At 44.5% G+C, this 17072-nt stretch overlaps 1 protein-coding gene across 2 annotated transcripts in view; it reads left to right on the top strand.

Annotated features, from left to right (window-relative positions):
- The window catches only part of MYBL2 (MYB proto-oncogene like 2), a 32089-nt gene extending 17926 nt beyond the window's left edge, over positions 1 to 14163 (top strand). The window contains exons 12-14 of one of the 2 annotated variants that reach the window (XM_053250717.1): positions 259 to 375; positions 9222 to 9371; positions 13348 to 14163. In XM_053250717.1, coding sequence (XP_053106692.1) covers positions 259 to 375; positions 9222 to 9371; positions 13348 to 13476 — 396 coding nt within the window. In that variant the 3' untranslated portion in view covers positions 13477 to 14163. The remainder of the gene's footprint in view (positions 1 to 258; positions 376 to 9221; positions 9372 to 13347) is intronic. The other variant, XM_053250718.1, reaches the window with a different exon arrangement.
- Positions 14164 to 17072: the final 2909 nt, after the last annotated feature.

Raw genomic sequence — 17072 nt, 5'->3', positions numbered from 1 at the left:
GTTTCTTTTTTAGATTGTGAGCTCTTTGGGGACAGGGAGCCGTTTTGTTTGTTTCCTTATATCTATGTAAACTGCTTTGGGAACTTTTGTTGAAAAGTGGTATATACAAATATTCGTTGTATTCGTATTCACAGTGCCTGTCTGTCTTTTGCAATAGTAGAAGATGCAGCTTGCTCCCCAGATTCTTGCCTTTAGCTTTTGCTTCTTGTTAGTTGCTCTACTGTTGACCTAAATATTCTGCTTCTCTTTTCTTTCCAGTTGCACAGGAGTCCCATCAAGAAGGTCAGGAAATCTCTTGCATTGGACATTGTGGATGAAGACTTGAAGCTGACAGTTTCGACCACGGCCAAGCCTGGGTGCTTCAAAAGAGCTCCGGTGAGCCAGGATCAGGGTGGAATATGGGTGGGGGAAGATGGACACCAGAATAAGTGTAAGCTGCTGGGTGGATGTCCGCTTAATATATTACACCTGATACATTATGACTTGTTCTGTCAGTGGGCTGCATGTCCCTGAGCAATTTACTTCTATAGTATTTTGCTAAAAATGCATGGAATTATCTGGAAGTTGCAGAGAACCTAAGGATTTTATATAAAAATAAAATAAGTTTCTGGTGTCCATGGCTACTGATAACAATATGAGAACCTCCCCCTCTGTTTTTCTTAAATGAAATGCAATTGTGGGGTATTGCAATTTGTTCAGTGTAGTGGTGTCAGAGAAGGAAGTGCTTAATTCATCCACCACCACCACCACCTGCTCATTGGAGGCTTTTTCAGTTGAGCTCCCCCACCCCTGCCATCTGCTTTTCTCCCTAAAAGGGAAAAGATAAGTAGAAAAGCAGCTAAGGAAATGATTTAATGGAGGAAATGACCTGTAGGGAAAGGGCTTCTGCAAAGATAAATCTTGGCCTCATGAACCTTTTGGAGTTCTTTGAGAGTGTGTGGATAAAGGTGACCCAGTTGACATAGTGTACCTGGACTTCCAAAAGGCTTTCAACAAAGTTCTTCATCAAAGACTCTTGAGAAAACTTAGCAGTGATGGGATAAGGAGACAAGTACATGTGTGGATTGCTAACTGGTTGAAGGACAGGAGAACAGAGAGTAGGTATAAATGGAGAGTTTTCACAATGGAGGGAAGTAAGAAGTGGGGTCCCCCAGGGATCTTTACTGGGACAGATGCTTTTTAATTTATTCATAAATGATCTAGACGTTGAGGTAAGCAGTGAGATGGCCAAATTTGCAGATGATACCAAACTCTTTCGGGTAGTGAAATCCAAACGGATTGTGAGGAGCTCCAAAAGGATCTCTCCAAACTGGGTGAGTGGGTGACAAAATGGCAAATGCGGTTCAGTGTTGGCAAGTGTAAAGTGATGCACATTGGGACAAAAAACCCCAACTTCAAGTATATGCTGATGGGATCTGAGTGATTGACCAGGAGAGTCAGTGATTGACCAGGAGAGAGATCATGGGGTCATGGTGGACAGCTCATTGAAAGTGCCAACTCAATGTGCAGCAGCTATGAATAAAGCCAGTTCCATGCTAGGCATCATTAGGGAGGGGATTGAAAATAGAATGGCTAATATTATAATGCCTTTATACACCTGGAGTACTGTGTGCAGTTCTGGACACCATATCTAAAATAGGACATTGCAGAACTGGAAAAGGTGCAGAAGAGGGCAACCAAGATGGGGCCTAGAGCTCCTTCCTTATGAAGCAAGGCTACAACACCTGGGGCTTTTTAGTTTAGAAAAAAGACGCCTGCGGGGAGGCATGATAGAGGTCTATAAAATTATGCATGGTGTGGAGAAAGTGGATAGAGAGAAATTTCTCTCCCTCTCACATAACACTAGAACCAGGGGTCATCCCATGAAACCGGTTGCCATGAAATTTAGGTCCAACAAACGGAAGTACTTTTTCACACAGCACATAATCAACTTGTGGAATTCTCTGCCACAAGATGTGGTGTTGACTACTAGTTTGGATGGCTTTAAGAGGGTTTTGGATTTGGATAACTGCATGGAGGAGAGGTCTGTCAATGGCTACTAGTCGGAGTGCTCTAGGCCACCTCCAGCCTCAAAGGCAGGATGCCTCTGAGTACCAGTTGCAGGGGAGTAACAGCAGGAGAGAGGGCATGCCCTCAACTCGTGCCTGTAGGCTCCCAGCGGCATCTGGTGGGCCACTGTGTGAAACAGGATGCTGGACTAGATGAGCCTTTGGCCTGATCCAGCAGGGCTGTTATGTTCTTATGTTAAGCCCTCCCTTCCCTGCCACCATCAAATTTGCTGCTATATTTCAGCTTTAAAACAGAGTTGGGATACTGATCGTGCATCATATCTAGTTTGACCCGGAGATGTTCCCATGCTATTGTCATAGCTGTAGTTGTTGGATTGCGGAGGGCTTGTAGCTCAGTGGTAGAACCCATGCTTTGCTTTCAGAAGTTTCCAGGTTGAATCCCTGGCATCTCCAATTACACAGATCTTGGGTAGCAGGACTGAGACTTCTGAGAGCTGCTTCCCAATTAGAGTAGACAGTACCAGGCTTAGGTGAAGCACTGGCCTTATAAGATGGCTTTGTATGTTCTTGTGCATCCAATCCCCTGACACACCCGTACGTTGATGCACATCTCTTAATGCTTTTAACCAACAGTTCTTTCAGAGATCCACATAGGAAGCTGCTCTACTGGCAGGACCATAGGTCCATCTAGCTCAGTATTGTCTACCCAGACTGGCAGCGGCTTCTCCAAGGTTGCAGGCAGGAATCTCTCTCAGCCCTATCTGGAGATGCCAAGGAGGAAGCTTGGAACCTTCTGCTTGCAGATGCTCTTCACAGAGTGGCCCCAACCCCTGAGGGGGATATCTTAACAGTGCTCACATGTAGTCTGCCATTCAAATGCAATCTAGGGCAGATCCTACTTAGCAGAGGGGACAATTCATGCTTGCACAACCACAAGACCAGCTCTCCCCATCTCTTGAAGAGATGAATGTCTTTGATTTAAAAAACACTCAGCTATGTTTTATATGTGGAGAGCTTCTCTCCTCCCTTCAAGCATCTAAGGGTTGGCAGCAGTGTTCCTTGTAACAGGGATTCCCAGATGTTGTTGACTACAACTCCCATAATCCCCAGCTGCTGTGGCCATTGCAGCTGGTGATTATGGGAGTTGTAGTCAACAACATCTGGGAATCCCTGTTACAGGGAACACTGGTTGGTAGCCATGTCAGTTAATGCTATGAAATATTTAAAATGTACCATGGACACTGAAGCCTCCTTGCGCTTTCACCACCGGCTACTAGAAATGCGAAGTAACAATTTCCTGGTGATGGCCACCTTTTGCGACTGCTATTTCTGCAGATGCATCCTTGCATATTGCTAGGAATTGTTTAATAGTGCCCATTTTAATGAATTCAGTTGACTTGTAATAACCCTACAAATCCCACTTGGCTTTTAAAAATAATTATGTGTTTGTGCCTCATTAATTTGGATGTAAGAACTGGTGCTTGACTTGTTAATGGGATGCTATTCTGCAGTAGTACAAACTGGAAAGCAGAAACCTGTTCCTGCCCATGCTGTAAAATAGTTGGCCTCTGTAGGGTCATAGCAGGGCTGCGTTTGGCTATGCTGCTGTTAGCAACCAAGGCATGTGGTCTGCAAGTGACAGGCATGGGGTCGTTGTAGATGAAAGGAGGGTGAAAATCTGGATACTGCCTCTCTGCCCAGGTTGCTTAGAACTGCATGGTCTTTTTGAGTTTTCAAAACTACAGGGAGGTTTCAAAATTTGTGTTTCTCCTGCATTTTTTTGCTCGTTGAGTTGATTAGGAGCTTAAACAGCTTCATTGTTGCACCAGGCCATGGGTACGGTTAGATTATGTATGTATACTAATGCCAATGGTCAGAGCTGTGTGTGTCTGTGTTTGCACTGCTGTCCCATAGTAATTCTTGAGCAGAATTTGACTTGCAAACAGAGCCTGCTTATTTGCATGCTTATTAAGATATAAGAACATAAGAACAGCCCTGCTGGATCAGGTCCAAGGCCCATCTAGTCCAGCATCCTGTTTCACACAGTGGCCCACCAGATGACTCTGGGGAGCCCACAGGCAAGAGGTATATGCATGCCCTCTCTCCTGCTGTTGCTCCCCTGCAACTGGTATTGAGAGGCATCGTGCCTCTGAGGCTGGAGATGGCCCACAGCCACCATTTTCTAGTAGTCATTGATAGACCTGTCTTTCATGAATCTGTCTCAGCCTCTTTTAAAGCTGAGTGGCCATCACCACATCTCATCGCAAGCAATTCCATAGATTAATTATGCACTGTGTGAAAAAGTACTTCCTCTTGTCAATCCTAAATTTCCCAACCTTCAGTTTCATGGGATGACCCCTGGTTCTAGTGTTGTGAGAGAGGGAGAAAAATTTCTCTGTCCACCCGCTCCACTTCATGCATAATTTTATACACTTCGATCATGTCTTCCCTTAGTCACCTCTTTTCCAAGATAAAGAGCCCCAGATGCTGTAGCCTAGCCTCATGAGGAAGGTGCTCCAGGCCCCTGATCATTTTGGTTGCCCTCTTCTGCACCTTTTCTAGTTCTATAATATCCTTAAGATACAGTGACTAAAGCTGTATGCAGTACTCCAGATGTGGCTGCACCATAGATTTGTATAAGGGCATTGTAATATCAGCATTTTTGTTTTCTATCCCCTTCCTAATGATTCCTAGCATGGACTTAGCCTTTTTCACAGCTGCCATGCACTGAGACGACACTTTCAATGAGCTGTCCACCACGTTTCCAAGATATCTCTCCTGGTCAGTCACCAACAGCTCAGATCCCATCAGCGTATATGTGAAGTTGGTGGTTTTTGCCCCAATGTGCACCACTTTACGCTTGCTTACATTGAACCGCATTTGCCATTTTGTCCCCCAGTTTGGAGAGATCTTTTTGGAGTTCCTCACAATCCATTGTGGATTTCACTACCCTAAATAGTTTAGTGTCACCTGCAAATTTGGCCACTTCGCTGGTCACCCCAACTTCTAGATCATTTATGAACAAGTTAAAGAGCACTGGTCCCAGTACCGATCCCTGGGGGACCCCACTTCCTACCTCTCTCCTTTGTGAAAACTGTCCCTTTATTCCTACTCTGTTTCCTGTCCTTCAGCCTGTTACCGATCCTCACATGAACCTGTCCCCTTATACCATGACTGATAAGTTTACTCAAGAGCCTTTGTTGGGGAACTTGGTCCAAAGCTTTTCGGAAGTCCAAGTATACTATGTCAACCGGATCACCTTTATCCACATGCCTGTTGACACTCTTCTATATGTTTAACAATTTTGTCCTTAAGTATGCTTTCCATCAATTTACCTGGCACCGAAGTTAAGCTGACTGGCCTGTAATTTCCTGGATTCCCCCCCGCCCCTTTTTGAAAATTGAAATCACATGGGCTACTTTCCAGTCCTTTGGTACAGAGCCTGATAGTGGGGACAAGATATATATTATTGCTAGGAGATCGCCAATTTCACATTTGAGTCCCTTCAGAACTCTTGGGCGGATGCCATCTGGCCCTGGTGATTTGTTAATTTTTAGTTTTTCAAGACAGTTCATCTTCCCTTGTCACCTCACACTGGTCCAGTTCCTCAGCTGCTAAACCTGAAAAGCTCAGATCTGGAGAGGGTATATGGTCAGTATCCTCCACCATGAGGACAGAAGCAAAGAACTCATTCAGCTTCTCAGCAATCTCCTTATCTTTCTTAATAATCCCTTTCACACCCTCATCATCTAAGGGTCCAACCGCCTCCCTGGCAGGTTTTCTACTTCTGATATATTTTTAAAAGTTTTTGTTATTCCCCTTGACACTTCTAGCTATATGCTCCTCAGACTCTCTCTTTGCATCCCTTATTGTGTCCTTGCATTTCTTTTGCCAGAGTTTATTTTCCTTCCTGTTCTCTTCTCTTTATTTGGGCAAGACTTGGAAGTCTTCTTCCCTTTTATAGCTTCCCTTACTCTACTTGTTAGCCACGCTGGCGCCCTTCTGCACTTGGTGGTACCTTTCCTCCTTCTTGGTATACATTCCCACTGTGCTTCTGGTACTGTGGTTTTAAATAATTTCCATGCTTTCTGGAGTGATTTGACCCTCCTGACCTTCCCTTCAACTTCCTTGAAAGTGGCTCATTAAATTCAGTTGAACTTACTCAAAGGAACACATGCATTGGATTCTAACCTGAATCTGACAATCATCCTGCGCATTATGCAAAATGTGGTGATAAACTAGAACTCTGGACTATACCGTTTCTGACTGCAGGTAGAAAGTTGAATTTTTTTACTGGTCCCACTCATTAAAAACCCTTTGCATAATGTTAGCCAACACATTGGAGAGAGAAGTTTAACATCATCTGTTCCATGAAGAGCTAGTTTACTACATTCAGAAACTTATCTTTTTTTAATCCTTATTTTCGGTCTTTCCACGACTGCGATTCCCCTAACCCTGTTTGCCATTGGTTTCAGTGGCTCATCTACCGTGGATTCACCAACCACGAGGTTTTCTAGGAATGGAACCCTCACAGTTGGCGAGGGATGATTGTATCTGAGCTCAGAATTCTACTAATGCAGTCTACCACTCTTCTGCGTCATGTGTAGAAGAGCTCTTGCCTTTTATGTTCATGGGAACCACTGTAGTTTGGCAAGCACAGTGTTTAGTCCTGGAGCTGGGAGACCAGGACCTAAAGTCCAGCTTGTTTGTGACCTTCTTGAGTGGCATTGGACACTTTGTTAATGATTTATAAAGTGATAATATTCATGATCTGGCCTGGAGTTGTTAAGAGAGTTCTGGAGATAAGTACATATGAAATATCTCTTGAGATCAGAAGAACAGTTTCTTTCCTTTCCTTTTTTGCTTTCGATGTAAACCTTGCTCCAAACATCCAAGTTTTTGTTGTTGCAGAGATGTATTTTGAAGGAGAATTAGAGCTCGTGATAATTTACAATATGGAGAGGAGAGCTGGTCTTGTGGTAGCAAGCATGACTTGTCCCCATAGCTAAGTAGGGTCTGCCCTGGTTGCATATGAATGGGAGTCTTGATGTATGAGCACTGCAAGATATTCCCCTCAGGGGATGAAGCCGCTCTGGGAAGAGCAGAAGGCTTCAAGTTCCCTCCCTGGCTTCTCCAAGATAGGGCTGAGAGAGATTCCTGGCTGCAACCTTGGAGAAGCTGCTACCAATCTGTGAAGACAAGCTCTGGCTTCTGATTGGTAGACTGATACTCTCAGGCCTCCCCTCCTCTTTATACCTGTTTGTTTGCATTTTTACCTTTCTCCTTCCTTGTTCTGCTCTCTCACTAAGAAGACATAAAGCTCAGGCATTCTATCCAAGTACTTAACTTCCTTAATTTTTTTGGACCGTAAATGTCTATCTCAAGATACTCTTAATGGACTTGTTTCTTCTTACACACGCTTGCTCTGTTATAAGTGGGATCATTGAAATCCCTTTCCTACAACATTAAGGAGAGGGGAAAAGACTGTGGTCTAGTTCGTACTAGTCGTTCCTCTAGGCATGGTGGAGAAATGTGGACGTTCCCACGCATACCTCCAGTTTAACATATGATGTAGCCATATTTCCAGACAATGCATGATCTTTCTCAAAAGAAAAAAAGAGAGAGAAATTACTATTGTTACTGCATGGGAGGAGAGTTGGACTTGTAATAGCAAACATGACTTGTCCCCTTGCTAAGCAGGGTCCACCCTGATTGCATATGAATGGGAGGCTACCTGTGCAAGCACTATAAGAAATTCCCCTTAGGGGATGGGCCACTCTGGGAAGAGCACCTACATGTTTGCATGCAGAAGTTTCCAAGTTCCTTCCCTGGCATCTCCAGGATAGGACCGAGGGAGACTCTTGCTGCAACTTTGGAGAAGCTGCTGCCAGTCTGTGTAGACAACAGTGAGCTAGATGGGCCAATGATCTGAGTTGGTATATGGCAGCTTCCTATGTTCCTACAAATATCTATATACTGCATTTCAACAAAAGAAGTTCACAAAGGGGCTTACACAGAAAAAGAAATAAGATGGTTCCCTGTCCCCAAAGGACGCACAGTCTGAGAAGATTGTGCAAGTTCTTGGCACATGTTTGCCTCTCACATTCTGTTGTTAGCACAAAGGCAGCAGGTGAGTGACACTGCCCCATCTACCAGGTTCAATGGATGCTGATAGCGGACCTTGCTGAAGCAGTCCAAGCCTGATCACACCAACATATTTTTCAATTACTTCTTCATTGTCTTAGTGACTAAAAAATGAGCATTCTATAGAAGCTACTGAAGTGGATTCTAGAGTAGAGGTCCCTGATGGATTCTGTGGCATTGATATGCAGTAAGAGTCATAGATTGGTCATGGAGACAATGGAATACTGAACTGGTCCAACTAGGTCAGTATTTTCTATACTGATGAGCAGCAACCTTCTAGCGTTTCAGAAAAGCGTCTCTTAGCCCTATTTGGAGATGCCAAATACTTGGGGAGGAGAGCTGGTCTTGTGATAACATGCATGAATTGTCCCATTTGCTAAGAAGGATCTGCCCTGGTATGCATTTGAATGGGAGACCACATGTGTGAGCACTGTAAGGTATTCCCCTTAGGGGATGGGTCCGCTCTGGGAAGAGCACCTGCATGTTTGAATGCAGAAGGTCCACCCTGGTTTGTGTTTGAATGGGAGACATGGATGAGCACTGTAAAGTATTCCCCATAGGGATTGGGGCCATTTTGGGAAGAGCATCTGCATGCTTGCAAGCAGAAGGTTCCAAGATCCCTCCCTAGCATCTCCAAGATAGGGCTGAGAGGGACTTCTGCCTGCAACCTTGGAGAAGCCGCTTCCAGTCTGTGTGGACAATACTGAATTAGAAGGACCAATGCTCTGACTTGCTATAAGGCAGCTTCCTATGTTCCCTATGCTGGGGCTGGAACTGGGACTTTCTGTATGCAAAGTGTGTGCTCTACCACAAGTCCTCCCCCAGGCTCACTGGCGATGACAGCAGGCACCGCAGCTGATGGATAAGGATTTAGGGTTTATTATTCTGCTCTCTGCATAAATGAATCATTCCAAAAGGACTTGTTTCTATGGAAAGCGGACACCATGACTGAAAGATGAGGCATCTGATGACTGTTAGTAAATGGGAGGATTTGGAGGGCAATCAGCCAAGTTAATCAGAGCAATGCTTTTCATTGCAATTGTTCCTCTTCTCTTTGGTTGTTTGCAGTCTGTGAGCTTCCTTTCGCAGTCCCTAAACCTCTCTTTGTCAAGTAGCAAGAATGACAGCAGCCTGCTCAACAGAGGGTTTGTGCATGTGAAGGCTGAGAAGACTCCATCTTCTAAGAGAATCCAAAGCAAATACAGACCACCTGCTCTGGTAAGCTCTGTCTGTTGTAGGAGCTTCCTACATACCATAACGCTGGAGATTTGACAGACTTGTGAATGCCATGCCCTGCTGAAGAACCAGGCACCATTGTCAGACACTTTTAATTAGTAAGATCCATCATCTTGAATTTGTGAAAGGATTGTGAGTAGTTAACCTTTCCATCTTAGCAAATGATTAGAGTCTGGCCAACTATTTCCCCCCAGGTGGTCTAATTTCCAATATTTTGCCACTATATTTGCCAGTAAATCCTTTACAAAGCATCTGTCTTCATTTCTAACAATCTCATGTACAGTATATAGCCTACTGTATTCATGGTTGTAATGTTCCCCCAAACCACTGCTATTTCACATCTTATTAATTCCATTCCCCAATCCTTCCAATATGTTCCCCCAAATCAGTTTTGTGGTTTGGGCATCTTCTCTAACCTGGAAATGGCACAAAACTAGTGTATGGTCAGCTGTGATCCATTCCATATCTTTAAATAGAGGATGACATTAGGTCTATTCATACACTATGGTGTATGTGCATTCAGTAAGCTGTACATGTTTTGTCTGAATGGCTGAACGTGTTTAAACGTGTTTGGTTTAAAAGGGTGCAGGATCCCTCAAATGCAGGATACAGAAAGGAAGTGTAGTGTTATGCCTTCATTCACATAACATGTGAATAATTGTATATGCACACACTGTAAACAGATTATACATGTGTTGAACTTTACTGTGTGTATAGGGCTTACTCAGTATTATTGATCTGCTTGTGACCATTGATCAGTGCAAAAATAGGGAAAGAAGAGTTTAAACCTGCAATACTCTAGATGGTATACAGCAGACCTTGGGTTAGGGCGGTATAGAATGTGTTAAATAAATAAATAAATAAAAATAATAAATACAATTAGCTATAAAGTTTACAAAATAAAGCAAACAAAAATAAAACTTATCAGATGGCCTGACCTATGCAAAATTAGAAAAAATGGTCTCCATAATAGGTAGCCACGATTTGTATGGCAGATTAATTTATAATCACAAGGGATTATTTTATCTAAGGGATTGCTGCCCGTGCAAAGATGGCCTCCTTACAAGTCTCATGTATTTGTCCTTCTGTCAGAAGATAACAGTTTTTCACAGCCATTTCTGTTAGGCATTCCATCTGAAAGCAGTGCCCAAAATTGTTGACTTCGTTCTTAAATACCTGTAATAAGATTAGGATTCTTTTACTTCTTTTTCTGTGAGAAAGTGAAACTACTTACTAGAAGCAATTCTGTTCTTGGGTGAATTCAGAGAACTAGGAGCCAAAGAGGCACTAAGCAGTTTCTGTTTGGCTCCCAGTTATCTGAATTCACTCAAGAACAGAATTTCACTGATCAGCATACAAGGAAGGGATATCATAGGCTCACACAAAATGCGGAGATAAATAATCTTACCCATTCAGGGACTGTCGCCAAACTCCTTTTTCATCACATCCCCACCAGGTGCTTATAAAATAGCCGCTGATATCCTGACTAAGAATGAAACAGAAACGACTGGACAGAAACCCCATTGTAATTAATAGGACAAGTTAGTCAAGCCGATTAAAAGCTTACTGTGAGGCAGTAAGGTGGTTCTTACGACCAAATCGGTGCTCGAAAAGTGCTCTACCACTCACGTGCCCACAAGAGCGGTGTAGCAACGAGCGGGAGGCAGGGGGAAAACAGCCGGGCTGCCAGATAGCCAACAATGCACTGTGCGGGCTGCACTTTACATTAGGATATCTCCCTGCTGCTGGGCTGCTCCTTCCCCCGGCCTCTATGGCCAAAATGGTTGCGGGCAACCTGAGAGGAGCTGTTGGCAGCCCAAGTGCCCACACGACCAGGCAGTGAGGTAGGAGGTGTATACATGTCCTCTTATCTAATTTTCAGCCAGAGTTTAAAACCAGGGCTACCTGGGGGTAGATGCTGCACATGACCAGTCTTATCTGCTAGGGTAGCCCTTTTCTACTTCTGTAGGTCTGATAATGTGAACAACCTCAGTACAGGTGGACCTCGATATTTTGTGGGGGTTCCGTTGCGCGGCTGTACCGTGGAAATGGAAACCGTGAATATCGGATCATTGACCCCTATGAGATCGCAGAGGTTAGGTTCCAAAGTGGCCAAAAATGCCCCCCAAATGAGCAAAAATTGGCTGATTTTTCAAGGTGGGGGGAAGCTTCTTACCTTGCTCTGCTGCTCCCCACCGAGACGTGATGTGCCCGCAAAACAGCCAAGAATACTGTTTTTTTCCATTGTTTTCTGATTCCTAAAATGGCAGCTGGGAATGACCTCCGCGAATACCCGAGGTCAGCATGTCTCTCCCCCCACCACCTTTTCCGCATATGCCAAGGTCAGGTGTCACTTTCCCAACCATGGATACACTAAACCATGGATAATTAATCTGCAAGTAAAGAGGTTTGCCTATATCTTGTCGTTTCTGGCCATCAAACTAAATTAGTCTAGCGGTATTGGTTGTTAAAGTTCTCCAGATTTTCAAGCAACTGCAGAGATGTAATGCTGGGGTTAATGACAGTTGATTGCCATCTCGTGTAGTTGTGGGTGCCTTGCTGTAAACTTTCAAGTGGCTTCGGTATGGCTCCAGATTGTGTTTCTAGTGGCCCAGGGATTTCCAGTCAGTGATCTCCCTAGGCCAGGGCTGCACAACTTGGCCCTTCCTCCTGTTGTTGGACTACAACTCCCATCATTCCTAGCCATAGCAGCCAAGAATCAGGGATGATGGGAGTTGTAGTCCAACATCTGCAGGAGGGCCAAAGTTGTGCAGCTTGCCCTAGGCATCGCTAATAATAACATGTAATATATAGGACTCAGGGAATGGAACTTATGACCATGGACAGCTGCCTTATGGTCAGACTATATGTTCACATAGCCCAGTATGAGCTGATCCGGGGTGGGCAAACCTGGCCTTCCAGCTGTTGTTGAACTACCACTCCCAGCATCCCTCGCTATTGGCCACTGTGGCTGGGGGTGTTGGGAGTTGTAGTTCAACAACAGCTGGAGGGCCGAGTTTGTCCACCCTGATCTACTCGGGCAGCAGCTTTCTAAAATCTCAAGAGAGATCCTTCCCAGTAAGTGTTACCTGAGTCACCTCTGCATCTGGATGCCTGGAACTGCCTCCTGGGACCTTCTGAATGCAAAGCCTGTTCTCTACCACAGAGCTGCGGTCTTTTCTCCACTACCCATCCCAGCATGCTCGAGTGTGCTGTACAGTTTTTTGCCTCTCCCCATGATTAGCAGAATTTGAATACATTATGCAAAACAGGCAAACATTCTTAATTTGAATAATTCATGCCAATTCAGAATTCTGCTTTGCTTGGTACAGAATTCTGATTTCTTACTCTCCCCCCCCCCCACACACACACTTTCCTCTCTCTTCTTCTTCTTCTTCTTTTGGGCTTACCTTAGAGAAAAAGCAGCTAAGGAGAGGACACAGTAGTGTCATCTAAAACTTTGTGCAAAGTTTGAAAAGGAGAAAAAAGTACTAGGAATATTCATTTATTGCATTGTCCTAATACAGGAAGGCAGGGCTGATAGGCAGCACAGAATCTGAGTTTCCAATGGGGAGTATTTTGTGGGCAGTATACATGGCTGTGCCTGTTTAAAGCCTTGCAATAACTTCCCAAAAGTTACTAGTCCACCCAAAATTTTCACTGGTATGTATAGTCAGGTGGGCTAAGTCATTTTGTGGCACATCATCTGCCTGGGGCAGGGGATAAATGTCAATTCTTACCAGAGAATTCTATTTCTGGATTGGATGAATGGACTTTTCAAAGAACTCCATTCATCCATCTTAACAAAAGCTTCTCTACCTATTTACCTTGAGGCAAGTGTGACTTTTGCCACAGGAGAATACAAGACTGGCTGCTTTACAAGATGCTTCCCCCAAATTCCCAGTCCAGTCATCGGCTGTAGTTTATAAGCAGTTGCCTTTTCTCCTCTCTCCTCTAGATGTCCAGTGCCTGGAAAACAGTTGCGTGTGGTGGCTCTAGAGACCAGCAAATCATGCAAGACAAAGCTCGGCGGGTCTTGGGCGTGTTGAAACAGAACCACACATCACGGACGTTAATCTTATCGTGAAGGACACTGTAACCTTTTGTAGTGTCTCCCCGTATGGACGTGGGCAGGGGGTGGGAAGACAAAATATAGGACAACTTCCTTCAGCAAAATAATACATCCCCCATCTACCTCCCCTTTACAGTCCCTGCACGCTCTAAAATATATCCTTGTTTTAATACATAGCTCTCAATTCCAGGTTTTTAAGAGGGTATAGAGTGTGAAAGTGATGTACAGAAGGATAAACGTCAGGAGTTGGCAACAGACCCATGTTGTTAGAGCTGAGACATACCTGCTTTTCGCATCAGTCCTTCCCTTCCTCCTCTTTTGTTTCTGTAAGTAGGCAGTGACAGCTCTATTGTCTTTGCCTTCGATTGGCCGGCGAGGGGCAGAAGAGGTGGATCAACTCGTGAAAAGAAAGCCCTGGACTTTGGATTAAGTTTTGCCTTGTTTGGGATCCTTAAATGCAGCCCTCTGGAGTCCCTGCCTTCTCCAACTGGCTTTCTTGGGCTTCTATCAAATAGTAACAGGCAGTGGATTGGAACAGAGGAGAAAGAAGAAGACGACACGCATTGGAGGAGGTCTGCTATCTATTCACTAGACTGAAGGAATTGTGAACTGGAATGTGGTCTGTTGCACTATGTAAGAGTAGGCATCAAAATCTCTTTTCTAGATTGCTGTGGTCTAATAATAAAATCACCTCTAAAGCTATGCCAACATGCTTTTGCCCCCTTATTCAGATCTGATTTCACTTTCCTTTGTTGTGATTTGTTCTGAGTGTGTTGCATTTCAAACTCCACCAGGTGGTGCTGAAGCCAACTCTTTCACTCCTGCACTGTCTTAGCAGCCTAATTAGATCTGAGGAACAGGCATGCGGCCTGAAGCTGCATTGCTGGGAGAATTACTAATCTTTCCTTTTTTTAATTTCCAACTGCTATGATAGAAGGAGACATTGAGAAGTTGCATGTGAATCACATGTGTGGGTTAAGTTGTGATACATACCATGGTGAGAGAAAGCATAGCCTGGATGAGATATCTGCCTCATTCCTGCTGTATGTGTCTGCAGCCATCTTAAAGACAAGTTTGAAAGCAATGTTAATCTATTAGTAAGGGTATAAAGCTGATGTCCTGGAGGAGCAATTCCGAAACAGAGTGTCAGCTTGCTAATTTTAATAGTCTCTGTTGACCAGGTCTGATTTCAAGCAGATAGACTGCGCAGCAATGTGGTTCTCTGATGGTATACAGTGTGGGGCTTGATATCCATCCTAGGTACATCAAGGATTGTGTTGTCATGTTAGTCTTGCAGAATCAATCAATAGTTTCATGAACTGGGACAATTCCAGCTGCCTAAAATTTATTGTAAGCCTGTGATCTATAAAGGAAATCTCCATACTACAGAACCTTGCACTGTATGCCGAGAGCCAGTTTGTGCACATTTTAAAAAAATCCTATCAAAAACTAGGGGAACGTAAGGAATAACTCAATGAATGATAACTTATCATTGTGTTCTTGTAATCCCTTGGTAAGCTGTTCAGCTGTAACATTTTGCCAAGTTATTCCTTCTCTGAAAGTGACAGACACATTCTTCAGGGCTTAGCGCCTGTTTACCTTCAGGACTGCCTCTCACAGCCAGTCCAGTCCGGTCCTGTGAGATCTTCTCAGGTTGCCCTTCTTTCGGTCCCTGGTCTCAGAGAGGCCCATAGTTACAAGGGAAGAGAGCTGGCCTTGTGGTAGCAAGCATGACTTGTCCCCTTAGCTAAGCAGGGTCCGCCCTGGTTGCATGTGAATGGGAGACTTGTGTGAGCACTGTAAGATCTTCCACTCAGGGATGGAGCTGCTCTGGGAAGAGCAGAAGGTTCCAAGTTCCCTCCCTGGCATCTCCAAGATAGGGCTGAGAGAGATTCCTGCCTGCAGTCTTGGAGAAGCCGCTGCCAGTCTGTAATATGATAAGCTATTCTCTCATTATCAGTGTGACAGCAGCTCACATGCTATTCCCGTAACGTTTGTTAGGAGGAACCCTATGGGTCAGGTCACTATCATGGATTTCCCCATCTATTAGTGATGTCCCAGTGGTTTCCTATCTCACTACATATTAAATGCAGCCCTCCTCCCATGTCAAACCTTGACTAACTGGACAAAGAGGAACCCTGTGTATGGTGGTTCTTTTATATTGGAAAGGAGAGTTGGTCTTGTGGTAGCAAGCATGACTTGTCCCCTTAGCTAAGCAGGGTCTGCCCATGGGAGACTAGAAGTGTGAGCACTGTAAGATATTCCCCTCTGGGGATGGAGCCACTCTAGGAAGAGCAGAAGATTTTAAGTTCCCTCCCTGGTACATCTCCAAGATAGGGCTGAGAGAGACTCCTGCCTGCAACCTTGGAGAAGCCGCTGTCAGTCTGTGTAAACAAAACTGAGCTAGATAGACCAATTGTCTGACTCGGTATAAAGCAGCTTCCTATGTTCTATGTACTAGGCCCCATGGAAGGGCTTTTTCTGTTGCTGCTCCTTCTCTTTGGAATTATCTCCCCGCCCCCAGATTCGGTGTGCTTCCTCCCTTTCAGCCTTTAAGACCTTATTGAAGACATTTCTTTTCCATCAGGCATTTGCCCTTTAAAATATTAAAAAATAAAAGTTTTTAAAAAAATAAATCTTGGATGCTGTTCTTGCTTTGTACACTGCCCTGACTCTGTGAATTGGGCGGTATATTAAATCCAATCAATCAGTCAATCAATCAATCAGTCAATCAATTTACACACCGGGGGTGGGCCCTAGGACTAAAAGCTCCTGTCCCTCCCCACTACCTTTAGAGAGGTATGAGGGGGAAAGGGAAAAGCAAACTGATCCAGATGCTCCCGCCTCAACATGAGCCCATAAACATTTGTTTTCCTCTATCCTGTTTGATTGTAGCCCTGCTTCTTTTTGCAAACACCTGTATCATAACTGTACTGTAGTCAAAGAGCTGGGACTGACTGTCTTCCTGTTGAGTGTATGCTCAGGGGTAAACCCAGGCTTCCCCCAGGAAATGTGTGAAACAACCTGTAGAAACAGTAAGGTGTAGTGGTGAGAGGGTTGGGTTTTGATGCAGAAACCATTCCCTATAGCAGGGATTCTCAACGTTGGGTCCCCAGATGTTATTGGACTTCAACTCCCATAATCCCCAGCCAAAGGCCACAGGGGCTGGGGATTATGGGAGTTGAAGTCCACTAACAGCTGGGGACCCAACGTTGAGAATCCCTGCCCTAAAGCACGTAGTCATATAGACTAATGTCTGTTTTGCTTTCCTCTTCTCCCCCTGACCACACCCAATAGCATCTGAAGTGACTGCTGTGAAGCTCACTGGATAGTCCTGGGCCAATTGCTGTCTCAGCTGTATCTCATTCACAAGGTTGTTGGCAAAAAGGTAGCTCTGGGTGCCTGAGCAGGAAGATGGGAACCTAAGTATTCGTTGCTGACGTAAAAGTGCAACGTTGTGGGTGTGGTGGAACATAATCTTTGTGCAGTTGCGCACGCAGAGTTGGGTGTTAGAGCAGTCATTCTATGGAATGGTCGCACTATTGCACCACTCAGTTTGCACACCTGTGGAAACGTTACTGCGCAACTTTACGCACATCATAGAATGTATG

The sequence above is a fragment of the Hemicordylus capensis genome, chromosome 4, assembly GCF_027244095.1.
Source record: "Hemicordylus capensis ecotype Gifberg chromosome 4, rHemCap1.1.pri, whole genome shotgun sequence".
NCBI lineage: Eukaryota > Metazoa > Chordata > Lepidosauria > Squamata > Cordylidae > Hemicordylus > Hemicordylus capensis.
The sequence above is the reverse complement of the archived record's forward strand: the minus strand, read 5'-3'. Positions and strand labels throughout refer to the sequence as shown.